Source organism: Eucyclogobius newberryi, unplaced genomic scaffold (assembly GCF_026437365.1).
Source record: "Eucyclogobius newberryi isolate DKJ021-1_F unplaced genomic scaffold, fEucNew1.0.hap1 SCAF_22, whole genome shotgun sequence".
Taxonomy (NCBI): Eukaryota; Metazoa; Chordata; class Actinopteri; order Gobiiformes; family Gobiidae; genus Eucyclogobius; species Eucyclogobius newberryi.
In genome coordinates this window covers 23,644,108-23,661,268 of record NW_027315857.1, presented here as the reverse complement: position 1 = coordinate 23,661,268, position 17,161 = coordinate 23,644,108, and the positions used below count along the sequence as shown (strand labels likewise).

The following is a 17,161-nucleotide window of genomic DNA, read 5'->3' as shown; positions in this document are numbered from 1 at the left end:
CGTGACCTCACCTCGGCCCCCTCCAGGTTCAGTGGGGGACTTTCCCGCCGCTCGTCGACCAGAACCAGGACCGAGCCGAGACCGCCGGGAGCCAGCCCCTGTTCGGGAGCCACAAGAGCCGCTTTTTTAGAACCGTTTGGAAAAAGCGAACGGCGCGAGCGGTGCGTTTAGCGCGTTTCACCTGGAAGCGTTTAAGCGCGTCGAAGCAGCGCGCGGAGGGAGCGGCGCGCCTGGCGTCCATTAAGACCGTGAGACCCTTTTCTTTGGCTGCCAGGCTGATGGAGACAGATGTGAGGGGGACACAGAAGAAAGGAACGCTGATTAAAACCACGGGATTAACCATGATTCATTTAGCGGCACAAAAGGAACGTGTAATTAAGATGAATTCATTTGAAGGGTCATTCAATTTCAAGTGTATGTACTTTATATTCAATGTATGAAATGATCCGAGTGAAGCAAAATGCAGAGGTCATCACAGATCTAATGTATTTATTCTCTATTTAAGGCTCTTGAGCTGATCCATCTCTTTTCATGGGGTTTATACTCGGACTAGGGCTGAAAAGGGGCTAAATATTTAAAGAAATTCAAGAAATGTGAGGATTTTTCACAAATAAAGCTGTCAAAATACTTATAAAGCACATGTTTGCGGTCGTACCAGGTAATGCGGTGATAGCACGCCAGGACTCGGGCCGCTTCCTCGTCGCTGAAACTCTCCTCTGAAGCGTCGGTGAAAACCAGCGCTCGCCCGAGTCGGTCCACCGTACCTGACGACGGCGAAACAACACAGCGGTTTGGACCAGGCTGAAACGTTCCGGCGACAGAAGACAAGAAGCAAAGGCTAACGAGGGTTTTTAAAAGGTCTCGTGTCAAACTTTTAACATTAAAGTTTTGCTTAAAGTGATGTCCCACCTGCTGATGTCATAATGTGATGCCTTGGGACTGACATTGATAAAGTACTACAGACATTGCCATTTCTGTCAATGTTAGAGCAATGGATGGATACTTTTGGAACATACTTTTGGAAGCAGGAAAAAAAAAAGGCAATCAAAAGGAAATGGCTGACACAAACACCACCAACTGGACTCAAATTGTAATAAGCATCAGAAAGTTGAAAAAAATAAAATCATATTCAGACTTAATTTGGAAATTGACACATTTGATCAAATTTTTCACAATTGGACTCAATAGGACTTGACTGTTGGACTTGCCGTAATTTTGTTTATTTATTTATTTTGTTTGTCATATTACAAATATAACATTATGAATATTTTTTATTATTTACTATTTCTATTATTATATATTTTTTTTCCTTCATATTGTCATCACTTTTTCATATGATCATTATTAGGCCCGAGCGCCACAAGCTGGCGAGAGGCCTATTAATCTCGTAAGGCCGTGCGAAGCACGGCTGCGAAAGTGCGCACGCAGCGCGAAGCGCTCGCCCACTTCCAAACACTCACTAACGCACTCCTTCACTCATGCACGCCCCGTGCATACTAATTAGTAGTAGGAAAATGGAACATTACCTTTGTAAACGGGCGAAGCCCGTGCAAAAGTGCGCACTAAACGAGCACTTTACATTGGGATGACGACCATAAAGCACTCATTTGCGCTAAGTAGCTCACGAATACGTTCCCCATATCTTGCATGTTCCGTGCATATAAGCATGTAATGCAAAAATTGAACATTATTACTGTATAGAGGGCCAAAAACACAAAGTGGGCGGAGCCCACTCAAAATTAACGAAAGTACCCGTCAGTGACCAGGGACCCACACCATGAGGTAGGAGCGCTTTCCGAAAATGTATAGTTTATGATATTTGAAAAATGGGAAAACATTGTTTTCGCATCGGAATATTATTCTTTCTTCTTTCTTTCTTCTCGGGACCAACCCCCCTATTTTTCACCCAGTGAACATTGACGAAAAGTCACAAAAATTTGCACACCTCTAAAAATCGTGCCTCTCTACATTCTGGCTATTTCCCTTTTTTAAAATAAAAAAAATTGGCGCGTCAGCGCCCCCAAATGTACCAAAAATGCATTGAGAGATAGGAAATGACCCAAAAAAAATCTGATCGTAGAATCATGAAATTTGGCGCAGAGGTAGATGGTGACAAGAGAAGTAAAAAATATTATTACGGCAACGCCGTCCGCCCAACTAAATGTCGGCCATATTGGTTCAAAAATGGCTAAGCATTACTCTGGAGTTTTTCCAAATGTCGTACTTTAACGAACTCCTCCCAGGGCGTTGGCTCTAAAAAGCTGAAATTTTGTGGAAATGCTACTGAGGAGTCGGACATCAAAAGTTATTCAAATTACATTGATACCTCTCACGGTCTCTGAGCGGCGAAGCCGCAAACTTTTGCTAGAATTTCAGAAATCTCCCAAATTTAACATTTCTGATGAAGTCCGAATTGCGTCAAATTAGAATCAGTTGTTAAACTCTTTGCCCTAAACCTACTTGAAGTGAAATAAATTAATTTGGCGCCACAGCGCCCCCTACAGATTTTATATGGAGGTTAAATGTCTAGTTTTGCGAAATTATATGAAATTTGACACACAACTCAATTTTGGCATCCCCATCAAAAAAGTCAATGAGACCCATGTCATAATTGTTATGGCTTTGCCGTAACGATGACCGATGTTATTCCAATGGGGAAATCGCCAGAACATGTTTATACTTTAGACTTTCACAAACTCCTCCCAGGGCGTTAGCCCTATTAACCTGAAATTTGGTGAGACTCATCTTCAGGACCATCAAAAGTTATCCACATTTTTATTCAAAGAGTCACGGTCTCTGTGCGGCAAACCCACACATTTTGCCAAGAATTCAAAATAAAATAGCTTTTTGATGGTAAAACAAAGGGGAGAAGATGTGACAGCGTCACAGATTCAGCAGTAGGCGTAATAAAAGGACCATTGGGGCGCGTTAGCGCCCCCTCCTCTTGCGGCATGGCGGCGTAGCGGCATCGGCGTGGCGAGGGCCAATCATTGCCGCTTGCGGCTTTAATTTTTTATTATTATCATTATTATTATTATTATTACTATATTTTTTTTTATTAAAACAAAAAAAATCCTGCTTTCTGGTCCTGTTTCATGTTTTTATTTGTATATATTGAAAAAATGACACACATAAATAATAACAAATAAATTATCTTTCCCTTCAGTCCATGCGCCCCCTGCTGGCCAGTGACAATATGACAGCTAATAACATAACTAATAAGGATAACTTTACTCATGTTTATTGGACTTTCATTGAGAGCCTTTTCTGCTGAATAGATGCGTCAGGGCTTCTTGCGGGTCTGGGGGAGGGGGTCGTCATGGTGACAGATGGCCCCCCTGCGTCGTCCCCTACCTGTCAGTTTGAGTTTGCCCGACTGCAGCAGCTCCGGGTCCAGCTCGTGCAGCGACGGCGGGTCGTCACAGGCGAGTCCGTTCACTCGTCCCGCGCTGGCGTCGGCGGGATCGCGGTCGTCGCTGCTGCGGTTCGATAAAGATTCGGCCGATTGATCGTCGTGCGAGGCTTCGGCCGCCGCGTCTGGAATTTAAAAAGAGAAGTCGAGATATTAAACTGTCACGAGAGCAAATGACAAGAATGAGAACGTCAAAATGTCAAAATGTGTTCGAGGTAACGTACGACTGTCAGGTTGGTTATGTTTGAACAGGACTAAACCAGGACTAAGCAAGTCCATACATCAGGACTAAACCAGGACTAAACCAGGACTAAACTGGGACTAAATCAAGTCCATACATCAGGACTAAACCAGGACTAAACCAGGACTAAACTGGGACTAAACCAGGACTAAACCGGGACTAAACCGGGACAAAACCGGGACTAAACTGGGACTAAATCAAGTCCATACATCAGGACTAAACCAGGACTAAACCAGGACTAAACTGGGACTAAATCAAGTCCATACATCAGGACTAAACCAGGACTAAACCAGGACTAAACTGGGACTAAACCAGGACTAAACCGGGACTAAACCGGGACAAAACCGGGACTAAACTGGAACTAAACCAGGACCAAACCGGGACCAACCTGGGACTAAACCAGGACTAAACCGGGACTAAACCGGGACCAACCTGGGACTAAACCAGGACTAAACCGGGACTAAACCGGGACTAAACAAGGTCTAAACCAGGACTAAACCAGGACTAAACCAGGTCTAAACCAGGACTAAACCAAGACTAAATTGGGACCAAATTACGCAATTTAACGTTCTGAAAGTTAAATTTGACAAAAACAGCCAGATAAAAAAAAAAAAAAAAAAAATCACATTTAAGTCTATTTTGAAATAAAGATTGAAATAAAAATATCAGGTATGAGTCACATTTTTAGGGGAAATTTATTTGATAAAATCCAAAACCAAGAACAGACATTCAATCTTGCTAAGCAATTTTAAAAAACAACAGATGAAAGAACATGGTGAAGAGGTGTACGTATGCTAACAGCACTTAATTTTGCTTCTGAAATTGACACGATTATAATAATTTTTGGTTCTTACAATTATATCCTTATATTCTGGATTAACCGAGTCACCGTGACATCCCTGCTCCTCTTGAACGCTTTACCTGTGGCGTCCGTCTGGGCGTCGTTTGCGGTGGGCGTGGCCAATTCCGCCGCAGCTTTACGCGGTTCCGTCCCGTTCTTCTCGTTGGCCGTGAGCGTGGAGCGAGCGGCTTTACCCTGAGCTCTCACTCCTCTCTGATGACCACGACCGCCGGACCGAGCTCGGGCTTTGGCCCCTCTGCCCCGCCGCTTCCTCCTTGTGGCGATCAGGGGTCAGAGAGAGGGCAGACGTAGAGGTCAGACATAGAGGTCAGAGGTAGAGGTAAGACATAGAGCTCAGACGTAGAGGTCAGAGGTAGAGGTCAGACGTAGAGGTCGGACGTAGAGGTCGGACGTAGAGGTCAGACGTAGAGGTAAGACATAGAGCTCAGACGTAGAGCTCAGACGTAGAGGTCAGAGGTAGAGGTCAGACGTAGAGGTCGGACGTAGAGGTAAGACATAGAGCTCAGACGTAGAGCTCAGACGTAGAGGTCTATACTTTTTACTTTTAGCAAATACCTATTCTTTCGACTATACTACATTTTTGAAGTTATTTTTTAGCATTTAGTTAACATTATTTTTAGCACTTAGCATGTCCCAGATTTTTTATTTAATTTCGATTTTCTTTTTTTTTTTATTCATGTTTTTTTTACATCTACTTAATTGCTTCTGTTCAACAAAATCTCCTGAATTCTTAATCAAGATCACAACGTCTGACTAGGGGTGTCAAGATGATTCAGTCCATCGATAATTGTGATTATTCAGGTCACAATATAATCGTAAGAACCAAAAAAATAATAGTCGTGACGATTTTACAAGCAAAATTAAGTATTTTTAGTTCAATATTTTGTCCAAAATATAGATTTAAATGTAAATAACTTATTTTATCTGGAAGTTTTAGTCACGTGTAACTTAATTTTGTCTTTCAGAAAGAAAATGGGAATGAAAGATTTCACTGTTGTCTCAATAATCGTGAATAATCGTTAAGTCGTGATGTTTTTCCCTCACAAACATTTGATGTTGTGACATCTTTACATCTGACACATTAACAGTTGTATTATTCCTTTTTTGACACTTGGCCCATACTTTTTAATGTGATACTTTTTACTTTTATGTTACCTTACGTATACTTCGATAACAAAATGTAGTACGTCTTCCAAGATAACGGATCGCCTCTAGTTGTTTACCTCAAGCCACGTTATTTATATTTTCAAGGTTAATGTAGGCTTTATTGTCCCGTTAAGGAAGTGTGTGGGGCTGTAGTTGGCCGAAGAAATGCTCGAATGACTAAAGGCTGAAGTCGATTAGCTGAAAACAAGGCGCGGTGCTGGAAGAGCGCTCAAAACGACATAGAATTTCCATTATCTGACCACATCTGACCCAAAATACACAGAGCAGCTCTTAGGATTGCGTAAGATCACACATACAATCAGAACAAATGGATTAGTCACCTCAAAAACCGCAAACTAACTTCCTTTTGCTTAAATCATTACAATCCCAGTACAAATATGAGTCAGATTATAAAATGTCAACCAAAACGATCTTGATCTACTCGCTTAGACCCCTTTTTCTACAAGCTGGTCCCAGAATCAGTCCAGATTGAAGCAAAATCTTGCTAGAAAATAGATACAAGTGACCAAACACTGGAAATGTGAGCGCTGCATTTGACCCCCGACCTTCAGTGTCTCGTCGCCAGCGGCTCAACATGCATTCTCACTGCAAGCGGGCGTCGCCTCTCCGCCAGAACATGTACACAAAGCACCTTTTCAAAACCCTAAAACACACACAACTAGCCTCTTGTCTCCGTCACAACACTCGGGCGCGATGTGAACGTTCCGACATACGTGTTAGCAAACGAAAAACGGGGGCTTCGCGAATACCTCGGCACCCGGAATCCCACCGTTTTGACCTCCTTCCCCATCGGACACACTGGCTCCTCTGTTTTCCCGCCCTCCGCCTTCTCCTCCGTCAAGTTGGCGTTGCACGGGCCAGGCTGCGTCGTTAAACTTCCTTTAACACTTTGACTGTCGCACTTGACCCCTGCCGTTCCGTCGCTCTGAGTTGAAAATTGTACTTCCTTCGGCGCGGTGGCAACGCCTTCCCCGCCCGGTGGTTTGTCAGTATCCTCGAAAACCGAATCCGACACATCCGATTGTCCTTCCGAGGCAGCGTTCGTATTTGTAACTTTGTTTTCGGTTGCATCCACTGCGCCGTCTTTTAGGTCCGAATTGGCGCTGCCGTTGCTGTCCCGTTCCTTGCCGACGCCCGGTTTTCTCTCTCGAAAGACGCCGTCGAAATGGAGTCTGTTGCCGTCCAGAGTTTCCGAGTCTTTGCTGGTGCGGTCGCTCTCGTCCGAGTCCTGTATCGAAGACGAATACGCCTTTCCTCGCTGTTCGAGTGGTCGCAGCGGAAGCCGCGGGGTCACGCTTTCCTTCGACCCGGTGGCATCCTTGCTCTTAGCGGCTCGAAAACTGCCCGACCCGTACGCTTTGCCTCTCCTCAACTTGAAAGCTTTACCCCGGCGGACTAAAGGCAGCGTCTTGGTCTTGCAGATGGCGTGCATTTCGAGGTACCGCTGCCTGTTGTCGACCCCGCCGTCCGGTCCCAGTCGGGGTTCGAGGAGCTCCACGTAATCGCCGTCCGAGTGGGGAGGTCTCGACGTTCTCCCGAGTCCGTCCTCGCTCCGTCGCCGTCGGGAAAAACCCGAACCGAGGCTGCGGGCCAGGGTCGGGTCGTCCTCCTCCTCTTCGTCCCAGGACCAGGAGTCGATCTCCCCGGACGAAGAGCCGCCGCAGCCCCCTTCGCTGGGGAGGCGGTCCGATAGCGAGGCCCCGCGGCTGGACATCAGATCCGCCGTGGGGTCGTGGATGAATTTGGGGTAGACGACCTCCTTCCAGGGCAAACGCACCACACCGTCGCAGGTGCTGACCAGGCACGTGTCCAGACCACCGCCGACTGTGGGGGATAAATGACAAAATGATGTCAATCGATGTGAAATAGAAACAAAATGTTCAAGCTTTAAAGTTTCATCCACTAAAAAGAACAACACATATTATAACAATTATTTAAAAAAATCACAAAAAAATCAAACATTTCTTAAAAAAGGGTCCAGTTATCTTGAGTATATTTCCTCATTACTGAATTTTGTATGTGTCTTGAACAAATACATATTTTTTTTTTATGTGATTGATTTGCCTGCCATGTAATTAGGTCAAATTACTTTTCCCCTTTTAGGTTTTCACGAGCCAAAACCTAAGAAGTAAACACGTGATTTCTACCTGTGTCGTCATGTTATTGTGTTTACACGCTACAGGTGCCTTTCTTTAGCGTTCATGTTTACATCCTGCATATCTGCGCTCAATCCCACGCCGATTGATTCATGATCTAAAGTCATATTGTGGAACATTCCAGGCAAAGCTATAACACCTCTAAAGACAACAAGAAAACGTACATTCCTTACTAACCATACCTTTAGATACTGAAGGGGAAACCAAATATATTAATTTTACTATATTGTATTACCAACTATAATCATTTTTCGAGAAAGGTTTACTTCCTGCACGCAAACACATATTCCCTTGTTTCTTTTGAGACACTCTCTTGAGACACCTGTGCCGGAGAGACTGCAGACCTCAAGGACATCTCTGTGCGAAAACGGCGGCGAATGGAGAAACGCTGAGGAGGGGAGCAGCGAGGCGTGACCTAATTGTTGCGTGCTATATCAAAATGCTATATATTGTTCAAGCGCACAGGGAAAGGGTGCAACTGGACTGGTGTAGGTCGCATACACGTTCGTTAGGGATAGAAAGGTAAGTGCTCTGTTATCGCTGTGTTAGAATTGTACGGACAGGGATTAAACATTTGACTGATCTGAACTGTTTTGATTCTTGCCCTTTCTTACATAAACGAGCGCGCCAACAATACGTTTTCTTATCGTATCGTGCAGTCCAGTTCAAATTGGCTTTATTATAGGAATCGACCGGATACATTTTACATTTGATCCAGGTTCCCACGGCTTCTTCACAGTCACGATTGGCAGTTGTTCCCGGGTTGATTACAGAACCGCACCCGACACCTTCGCGTTACTTACTTCCTCGTGTTTGTTGCCTTTCGCGGCGCTCGTAAAGTTGAACATCTGTTTCTTGGTCAGCACTTTTTCCTCCAAAGTCGACTCTCGTTGGCACGACTTGGACGACACATGTTCACCTCAGGGAAGTCTTCGCTTTTTAACCCTTTTGGGGCCCAAACTATTAAAAGGATTCCCACCTATTTACGGACTGTTTGGCGACTGGTTGCTATGACGTGTAAACGGGTCAAAACAAGGCTATTTTTCGTCCATAATTTTCCGTTGTGCGTGTGGGAAGTCTGGAACCTTACTGTATATAAATATCCTGTCATACTGACCATCTTTTTTTTTCCGTTTTGGGTTTTGGAAGATGCAGATCGAACCAGTTAAAACCTGATACTGTGCAGTAAGTGTATGAGTTATGAATGTTGAATGTCATGAAACTTTGGAATTTTATCAGCAGAAATACATTTTACTGTGATTATTTATGCTTTTGTTTTTGTATTGAGATTTTATACTGTATTTTTATGGTTGGAAAGCACTCTGATTGATTGATATCGCCATGTACCAAGTGACGAGCTAGACCATTGTCAGAATGTAAGAATCTTTTGTATTTTTGCGCAATAAAAACGCGTGTAAATTAATAAATGAATAAAAAGAAAACAACTGATTTATGACGAATTAAAGGGACTGTGCCTGATTTAAAGTAACATTTGTTTTTCACTAGCACAGATCTACTGTCAATGCAGCGCTCAGGGTCAAAATGAGACCGCTGTGGAATGTCTGCGTCTGATTATAAAGCAGGAAAGGCTCTGTTAGCATGCAGGTCGTTGTTAGCGTTACTGTGGCAATGCCTGAACTCATCTAAGGTCACCTTTTTTTTTTATTTGACAAAGAAAAATAAATGAGAGCGACTTTATTTTGTCGAATCAATGTTTAGAGAGTCAAAAAAAGTAGATTTATTTTGTGTAAATTCTGCATTAACTTTCCGTCCCAGGTGTGATGTCACTTCCTGTTAACATTTTCTGTTGATTTTAACAGTGCATCAGAGCTGTGGTAAACATTTTTACCACAGCCCTGATGCACTGTTAAAACAATGCTGTAAAATATATCAAAAAAGTGATAATAACACAATTATTCTCTTCAAAAAGCGACGGAAACCAAGTGTAATCTTCCAATAAAGTCATATTTCTGGTTCATTTCACAGTAAATTTTAGGCCAACCAAGACATTTAGGAACACATTTCACCACAACCCTGATGCACTGTTCAAATGATGCAGTAAAGTATATCAAAAAAGTTATAATAACACAATTATTCTCTTCAAAAAGAGACAAAAACCTCCAAACGACGGTATAAAATCAAGATTCTGGTTAATTTCACAGTAAATTTTAGGCCGACCGAGACATTTACCAACACATTTGACCAAAACCCTGATGCACTGTTAAAATATCGTCTTAATATCGTCATTGAAATGTCGCAAAAACATAACATTTTTGCGCCGTTTCTGGCTCCGTACCTTCCCGCTTGTGCCCGCGCTCCTTGTTGACGCTGTGGAGCCACTCGCTCGCGAACACCAGGGGGTGCTGGGACTCGGGGACCAGGACCTCCTGCACGGTGCGCCCGCCGGGGGCCAGGCACTTGAGGGCCAGGCGGGGGCAGCGCGTGGAGAAGGGCACCACCTGCAGGTAGAAGTCGTTGGCGCGCAGGAGCCTCCAGTCCAGCGTGGAGAGCTGCACCACCACCTTCTCGCCCAGGCACAGCGGCCAGCCTGAGTGGAGGAAGAGGCAGCCGGTGTACTGCGCCTGCAACGGGAGCAGTTCCGGGGTAAATGCTCTGTCCGGGACCGCGACGCCGACAAAACCGTCAGATTGTTTTGTCTGCGTTGTGAGCTGCAGACGTCGCACAAACGTCGTAAAAACGTTCCTAGTACATGCAGTCTTCCAAAGTGTACTTAAATTATACTAAATACTAAATCATAATGAATACTAAATACTACTTAATCATAATAAATACTAAATACTATTTAATCATAATAAATACCAAATACTATTTAATCATAATAAATACTAAATACTATTTAATCATAATAAATACCAAATACTATTTAATCATAATAAATACTAAATACTATTTAATCATAATAAATACTAAATACTACTTAATCATAATAAATACTAAATACTAAATCATAATGAATACTAAATACTATTTAATCATAATAAATACTAAATACTACTTAATCATAATAAATACTAAATACTAAATCATAATGAATACTAAATACTACTTAATCATAATAAATACTAAATACTATTTAATCATAATAAATACCAAATACTATTTAATCATAATAAATACTAAATACTATTTAATCATAATAAATAACAAATACTATTTAATCATAATAAATACTAAATACTATTTAATCATAATAAATACTAAATACTAAATCATAATGAATACTAAATACTACTTAATCATAATAAATACTAAATACTACTTAATCATAATAAATACTAAATACTACTTAATCATAATAAATACTAAATACTACTTAATCATAATAAATACTAAATACTACTTAATCATAATAAATACTAAATACTACTTAATCATAATAAATACTAAATACTACTTAATCATAATAAATACTAAATACTACTTAATCATAATAAATACTAAATACTACTTAATCATAATAAATACTAAATACTATTTAATCATAATAAATACTAAATACTACTTAATCATAATAAATACTAAATACTACTTAATCATAATAAATACTAAATACTACTTAATCATAATAAATACTAAATACTATTTAATCATAATAAATACTAAATACTACTTAATCATAATAAATACTAAATACTACTTAATCATAATAAATACTAAATACTACTTAATCATAATAAATACTAAATACTACTTAATCATAATAAATACTAAATACTACTTAATCATAATAAATACTAAATACTACTTAATCATAATAAATACTAAATACTACTTAATCATAATAAATACTAAATACTATTTAATCATAATAAATACTAAATACTACTTAATCATTATAAATACTAAATACTACTTAATCATAATAAATACTAAATACTACTTAATCATAATAAATACTAAATACTACTTAATCATAATAAATACTAAATACTACTTAATCATAATAAATACTAAATACTATTTAATCATAATAAATACTAAATACTACTTAATCATAATAAATACTAAATACTACTTAATCATAATAAATACTAAATACTATTTAATCATAATAAATACTAAATACTACTTAATCATAATAAATACTAAATACTACTTAATCATAATAAATACTAAATACTACTTAATCATAATAAATACTAATCCTGGTGCCGTGTCTCATGCCTCCTCCTCTCGCCTCCTCCACTCGCCTCCTCCACTCGCCTCCTCCACTCAGCTCCTCCACTCGCCTCCTACTCTCGCCTCCTCCACTCGCCTCCTCCACTCAGCTCCTCCACTCGCCTCCTACTCTCGCCTCCTCCACTCGCCTCCTCCACTCAGCTCCTGCACTCGCCTCCTACTCTCGCCTCCTCCACTCGCCTCCTCCTCTCGCCTCCTCCTCTCGCCTCCTCCACTCGCCTCCTCCTCTCGCCTCCTCCACTCGCCTCCTCCACTCAGCTCCTCCACTCAGCTCCTCCACTCGCCTCCTACTCTCGCCTCCTCCACTCGCCTCCTCCTCTCGCCTCCTCCACTTGCCTCCTCCACTCGCCTCCTCCACTCGCCTCCTCCACTCGCACAGATACCACGAGTCCAAAGCGTAGTTTTATTTGGTATCTGGGATTACAAAAAGGGAGGCTCTGAACTGTGGATGAGCTGTTGTCATGGTTACTCCAACTCTTTAGAAAGAAAACAAATCAAAGTATATCCACATTACTACTGAAAGTGTTTTCAGACTTCCTATAAGTGATCTGTTCTTCTGTATCTACCTCTGTATCTACCTGTGTTGCACCAATGAAATTTCCCCATGTGGGACAATAAAAGAATATCTTATCTTATCTTATCTTATTAAAGTCACTGCAGCTCAAATATTTCCCTTGCGCCTTCTTCTTCTCCTTCTTCTCCTTCTTCTCCTTTTCTAAATTTAACCTCGTTGTGGGACGATGGGCCTCAAACCCGTGAGTCACTCTTTCTCTGTCAATGGGCCTCAGTGTTCGCCCTCCTCCTGCTCTATCGCTCCATCGCTCCACTCTCCTGCTCTATCGCTCCATCGCTCCACTCTCCTGCTCTATCACTCCACTCTCCTGCTCTATCGCTCCGCTCTCCTGCTCTATCACTCCACTCTCCTGCTCTATCGCTCCACTCTCCTGCTCTATCACTCCACTCTCCTGCTCTATCGCTCCACTCTCCTGCTCTATCACTCCACTCTCCTGCTCTATCGCTCCGCTCTCCTGCTCTATCACTCCACTCTCCTGCTCCATCGCTCCACTCTCCTGCTCTATCACTCCACTCTCCTGCTCTATCGCTCCACTCTCCTGCTCTATCACTCCATCGCTCCACTCTCCTGCTCTATCGCTCCATCGCTCCACTCTCCTGCTCTATCGCTCCATCGCTCCACTCTCCTGCTCTATCACTCCACTCTCCTGCTCTATCGCTCCGCTCTCCTGCTCTATCACTCCACTCTCCTGCTCCATCGCTCCACTCTCCTGCTCTATCACTCCACTCTCCTGCTCTATCGCTCCACTCTCCTGCTCTATCACTCCACTCTCCTGCTCTATCACTCCACTCTCCTGCTCTATCGCTCCGCTCTCCTGCTCTATCACTCCATTGCTCCACTCTCCTGCTCTGTCACTCCACTCTCCTGCTCTATCGCTCCATCGCTCCACTCTCCTGCTCTATCACTCCATCGCTCCACTCTCCTGCTCTATCACTCCACTCTCCTGCTCTATCGCTCCACTCTCCTGCTCTATCGCTCCGCTCTCCTGCTCTATCACTCCATCGCTCCACTCTCCTGCTCTGTCACTCCACTCTTCTGCTCTATCGCTCCACTCTCCTGCTCTATCGCTCCACTCTCCTGCTCTATCGCTCCACTCTTCTGCTCTATCGCTCCACTCTCCTGCTCTATCGCTCCACTCTCCTGCTCTATCACTCCGCTCTCCTGCTCTATCGCTCCGCTCGTTCCGCTCTCCTGCTCTATCGCTCCACTCTTCTGCCCCGCCCAGTCCGAGCCGCTAAACCTGACCCGCGCTGCAAGATTGTATACGTCGGCAAAGGGCTGCGATTGTTTGGGTGATGTTTGTGAAATGGAATAGTAAACAGTCCATGGGGTCTTAATGACGGTGATTAGCTTGAGACACGTGTCATTTATGTGTTTAAAATGTGCAGTTTTGACATTTTGAGTCAATAATGTTGGAGTATTTGTTATATAAGAGCTTTAGACAAATGTTTTAGAATAAAATAAAATAAACAAAATCATTAAAATAAATAAAGATAAAAATAAATATAGCCGCAAGCGGCAATGATCGGCCCTCGCCACGCCGCCGCCACACCGCCGCCACGCCGCAAGAGGAGGGGGCGCTAACGCGCCCCAATTGTCCTTTTATTACGCCTACTGCTGAATCTGTGACGCTGTCACATCTTCTCCCCTTTGTTTTACCATCAAAAAGCTATTTTATTTTGAATTCTTGGCAAAATGTGCGGCTTTGCCGCACAGACACCGTGACTCTTTGAATGAAAATGTGGATAACTTTTGATGGTCCACCCCTGAAGATGAGTCCCACCAAATTTCAGGTTAATAGGGCTGACGCCCTGGGAGGAGTTTGTGAAAGTCTAAAGTGTAAACATGTTCTGGCGATTTCCCCATTGGAATAACATGAAAGGTTTCGGTCATCGTTGGGCAACGCCATAACAATTATGACATGGGTCTCATTGACTTTTTTGATGGGGATGCTAAAATTGAGTTGTGTGTCAAATTTCATATAATTTCGCAAAACTAAACATTTAACCTCCATATAAAATCTGTAGGGGGCGCTGTGGCGCCAAATGAATTTATTTCACTTCAAGTAGGTTTAGGGCAAAGAGTTTAACAACTGATTCTAATTTGACGCAATTCGGACTTTATCTGCGCAAACGGCCGAAATTTTAAATATGGGAGATTTCTGAAATTCTAGCTACAGTTTGCGGCTTCGCCGCACAGAGACCGTGAGAGGTATCAATGTAATTTGGATAACTTTTGATGTCCCACTCCTCAGTAGCATTTTCACCAAATTTCAGCTTTTTAGGGCCAACGCCCTGGGAGGAGTTCGTAAAAGTACGACGTTTGGAAAAACTCCGAAGTCATGTTTAGCCATTTTTGAAGCAATATGGCCGACATTTGGTTGGGCGGACGGCGTTGCCGTAATAATATTTTTTACTTCTCTTGTCACCATCTACCTCTGCGCCAAATTTCATGATTCTACGATCAGATTTTTTTTGGGTCATTTCCCATCTCTCAATGCATTTTTGGTACATTTGGGGGCGCTGACGCGCCAATTTTTTTTATTTTAGAAAAGGGAAATAGCCAGAATGTAGAGAGGCACGATTTTTAGAGGTGTGAACATTTTTGTGACTTTTCGTCAATGTTCACTGGGTGAAAAATAGGGGGGTTGGTCCCGAGAAGAAGAAGAAGAAAGAAAGAAAGAATTAAAGCCGCAAGCGGCATCCAACGGCCCTCGCGGGCCGCCGGCCTTCCGACTCTGCGCTTTCGACTTGATAAAGATGGCGCCCTTATTGTATGTTGAATAAAAAAAGAACTTGTCAGACGGCGACACATTGGACATGGCCAATCCAGTGCAAATGAACACAAGTGTCAGTCAAATTTGCTGCGCCGCCGCACAGAGACCGTAGCACTTGGAATAAAAATATGGAGAACTTTTGATGCCCCGCTTGTGTAGATGATTTTCCCCAAATATGAGCTTGATCGAGCTATTGCCCACAGAGGAGTTCATTAAAGTGTGAAGCGTAAATGTGAACATTTCAGAGATTTCGCTGTTTTCCCATTTCTGACATATATTTGCGGGTCCGCCACACAGAGACCGTAGCACTTAGAATCAAAATATGGATAAGTTTTGATGCCCCGCTTGTGTAGATGATATTCTCCAAATATGAACTTGATCGGACAATCGCCCTAGGAGGAGTTTGTTAAAGTGTGAAGCGTAAAAATGTGGTGATTTGAGCAATTCTATGATTTTCCCATAAGGATAACATGGGATGTTTCTGTCATCGCTACGGTTACGCCGTACAAAATATGACTTTGGCTCTCATACTTTTGTGATCAGGATGGCAAATTAGAATTTTGTTCAAAATATCATGTCATTTGGAAAAACTCTATTGTTTATTGGCCACTCTGAAGGCCAAATAGTCAGAATTCTGGGAAACGTTTGCGGCTCCGTCGCACAGAGACCGTAAAAGTTATCCTTAGAATTTGGATAACTTTAGATACACCACTTGTCTAGAGGACGTACACCGATTTTGAGGTTGGTGGGCAAAACGCACTAGGAGGACTTCGTTAAAGTGTAAAACATAAAAATGTGGTAATTTGAGAGATTTTGTGGTTTTCCCATAGGGATAACATGGGAGGTTTCTGTCATCGCTACGACTACGGCGTAAAAATTTAGGCATTTTTGTGATTGGCTTTTGTGATCGGGACGGCAAAATAGAATTTTGGGTAAAATTTAACCAATTTTGGTAAAACTAATTTTTGACCTTCAATGTTAATTTAAAGGTCACTCTGTAGGGGGCGCTATCACTGCCATTTCAATTTTGTCAGCCTAAACTGGTCCAAACTAGAAAGTTTAACAACTGATTCAAATTTGGTCCTAATCGGACTGGTTTTGATCAAATGGGAGCAATTTTTAGACCTGCAATATTCCAAAATAAGTTGTCCAACTTTGCGGCTGCGCCGCACACAGACCGTAAAAGGTATCTCAAAAAATTGAATAACTTTAGATGCCCCACTTGTCCAGAGGACGTACGCCGATTTTGAAGTCGGTGGGCAAAACGCCCTAGGAGGAGTTCGTCAAAGTTTGACGTAAACAAAATGGCTAACTCAGCTTGTTTTCATTTTCAAAGGAAGATGGCGGCCATAGGGTAAGTTTGGGGGCGTGGCCACAATGATTTTTTTTGTTTATCCTCACGAGAGGAATGCGTGTCCCGAATTTCGTAGCTCTACGACAAAGTTGACCTCGGGGCGTCTTCCATAGGCGCAATGTATTTTGACTTTTGTCGGTGGCGCTGTCGCGCCATTTTTTAACGCAAAAAAAAATGGCCCAGAAAAAACTAAATTTTTCGCCGATTCTGAATTTTGGGCAAAGTTTGGTGAGTTTTTGAGCATGTTCAGGGGGTCAAATTAGAGCTCAAAAAGCAGAAGAACAAGAAAAATAAAAATAATTAAAGCCGCAAGCGGCATCCAACGGCCCTCGCGGGCCGCCGGCCTTCCGACTCTGCGCTTTTGACTTGATAAAGATGGCGCCCTTATTGTGTGTTGAATAAAAAAAGAACTTGACAGA

At 42.5% G+C, this 17,161-nt stretch overlaps 1 protein-coding gene across 1 annotated transcript in view; it reads right to left on the bottom strand.

Annotated features, from left to right (window-relative positions):
• The window catches only part of arhgef40 (Rho guanine nucleotide exchange factor (GEF) 40), an 87,467-nt gene that overhangs the window by 46,747 nt on the left and 23,559 nt on the right, over positions 1-17,161 (bottom strand). Inside the window, exons 4-10 of the mRNA XM_072458723.1 lie at positions 10,135-10,420; positions 6,432-7,506; positions 4,575-4,768; positions 3,355-3,522; positions 656-764; positions 182-275; positions 12-98 (exon numbers count right to left, since the gene is read on the bottom strand). Coding sequence (XP_072314824.1) covers positions 12-98; positions 182-275; positions 656-764; positions 3,355-3,522; positions 4,575-4,768; positions 6,432-7,506; positions 10,135-10,420 — 2,013 coding nt within the window. The remainder of the gene's footprint in view (positions 1-11; positions 99-181; positions 276-655; positions 765-3,354; positions 3,523-4,574; positions 4,769-6,431; positions 7,507-10,134; positions 10,421-17,161) is intronic.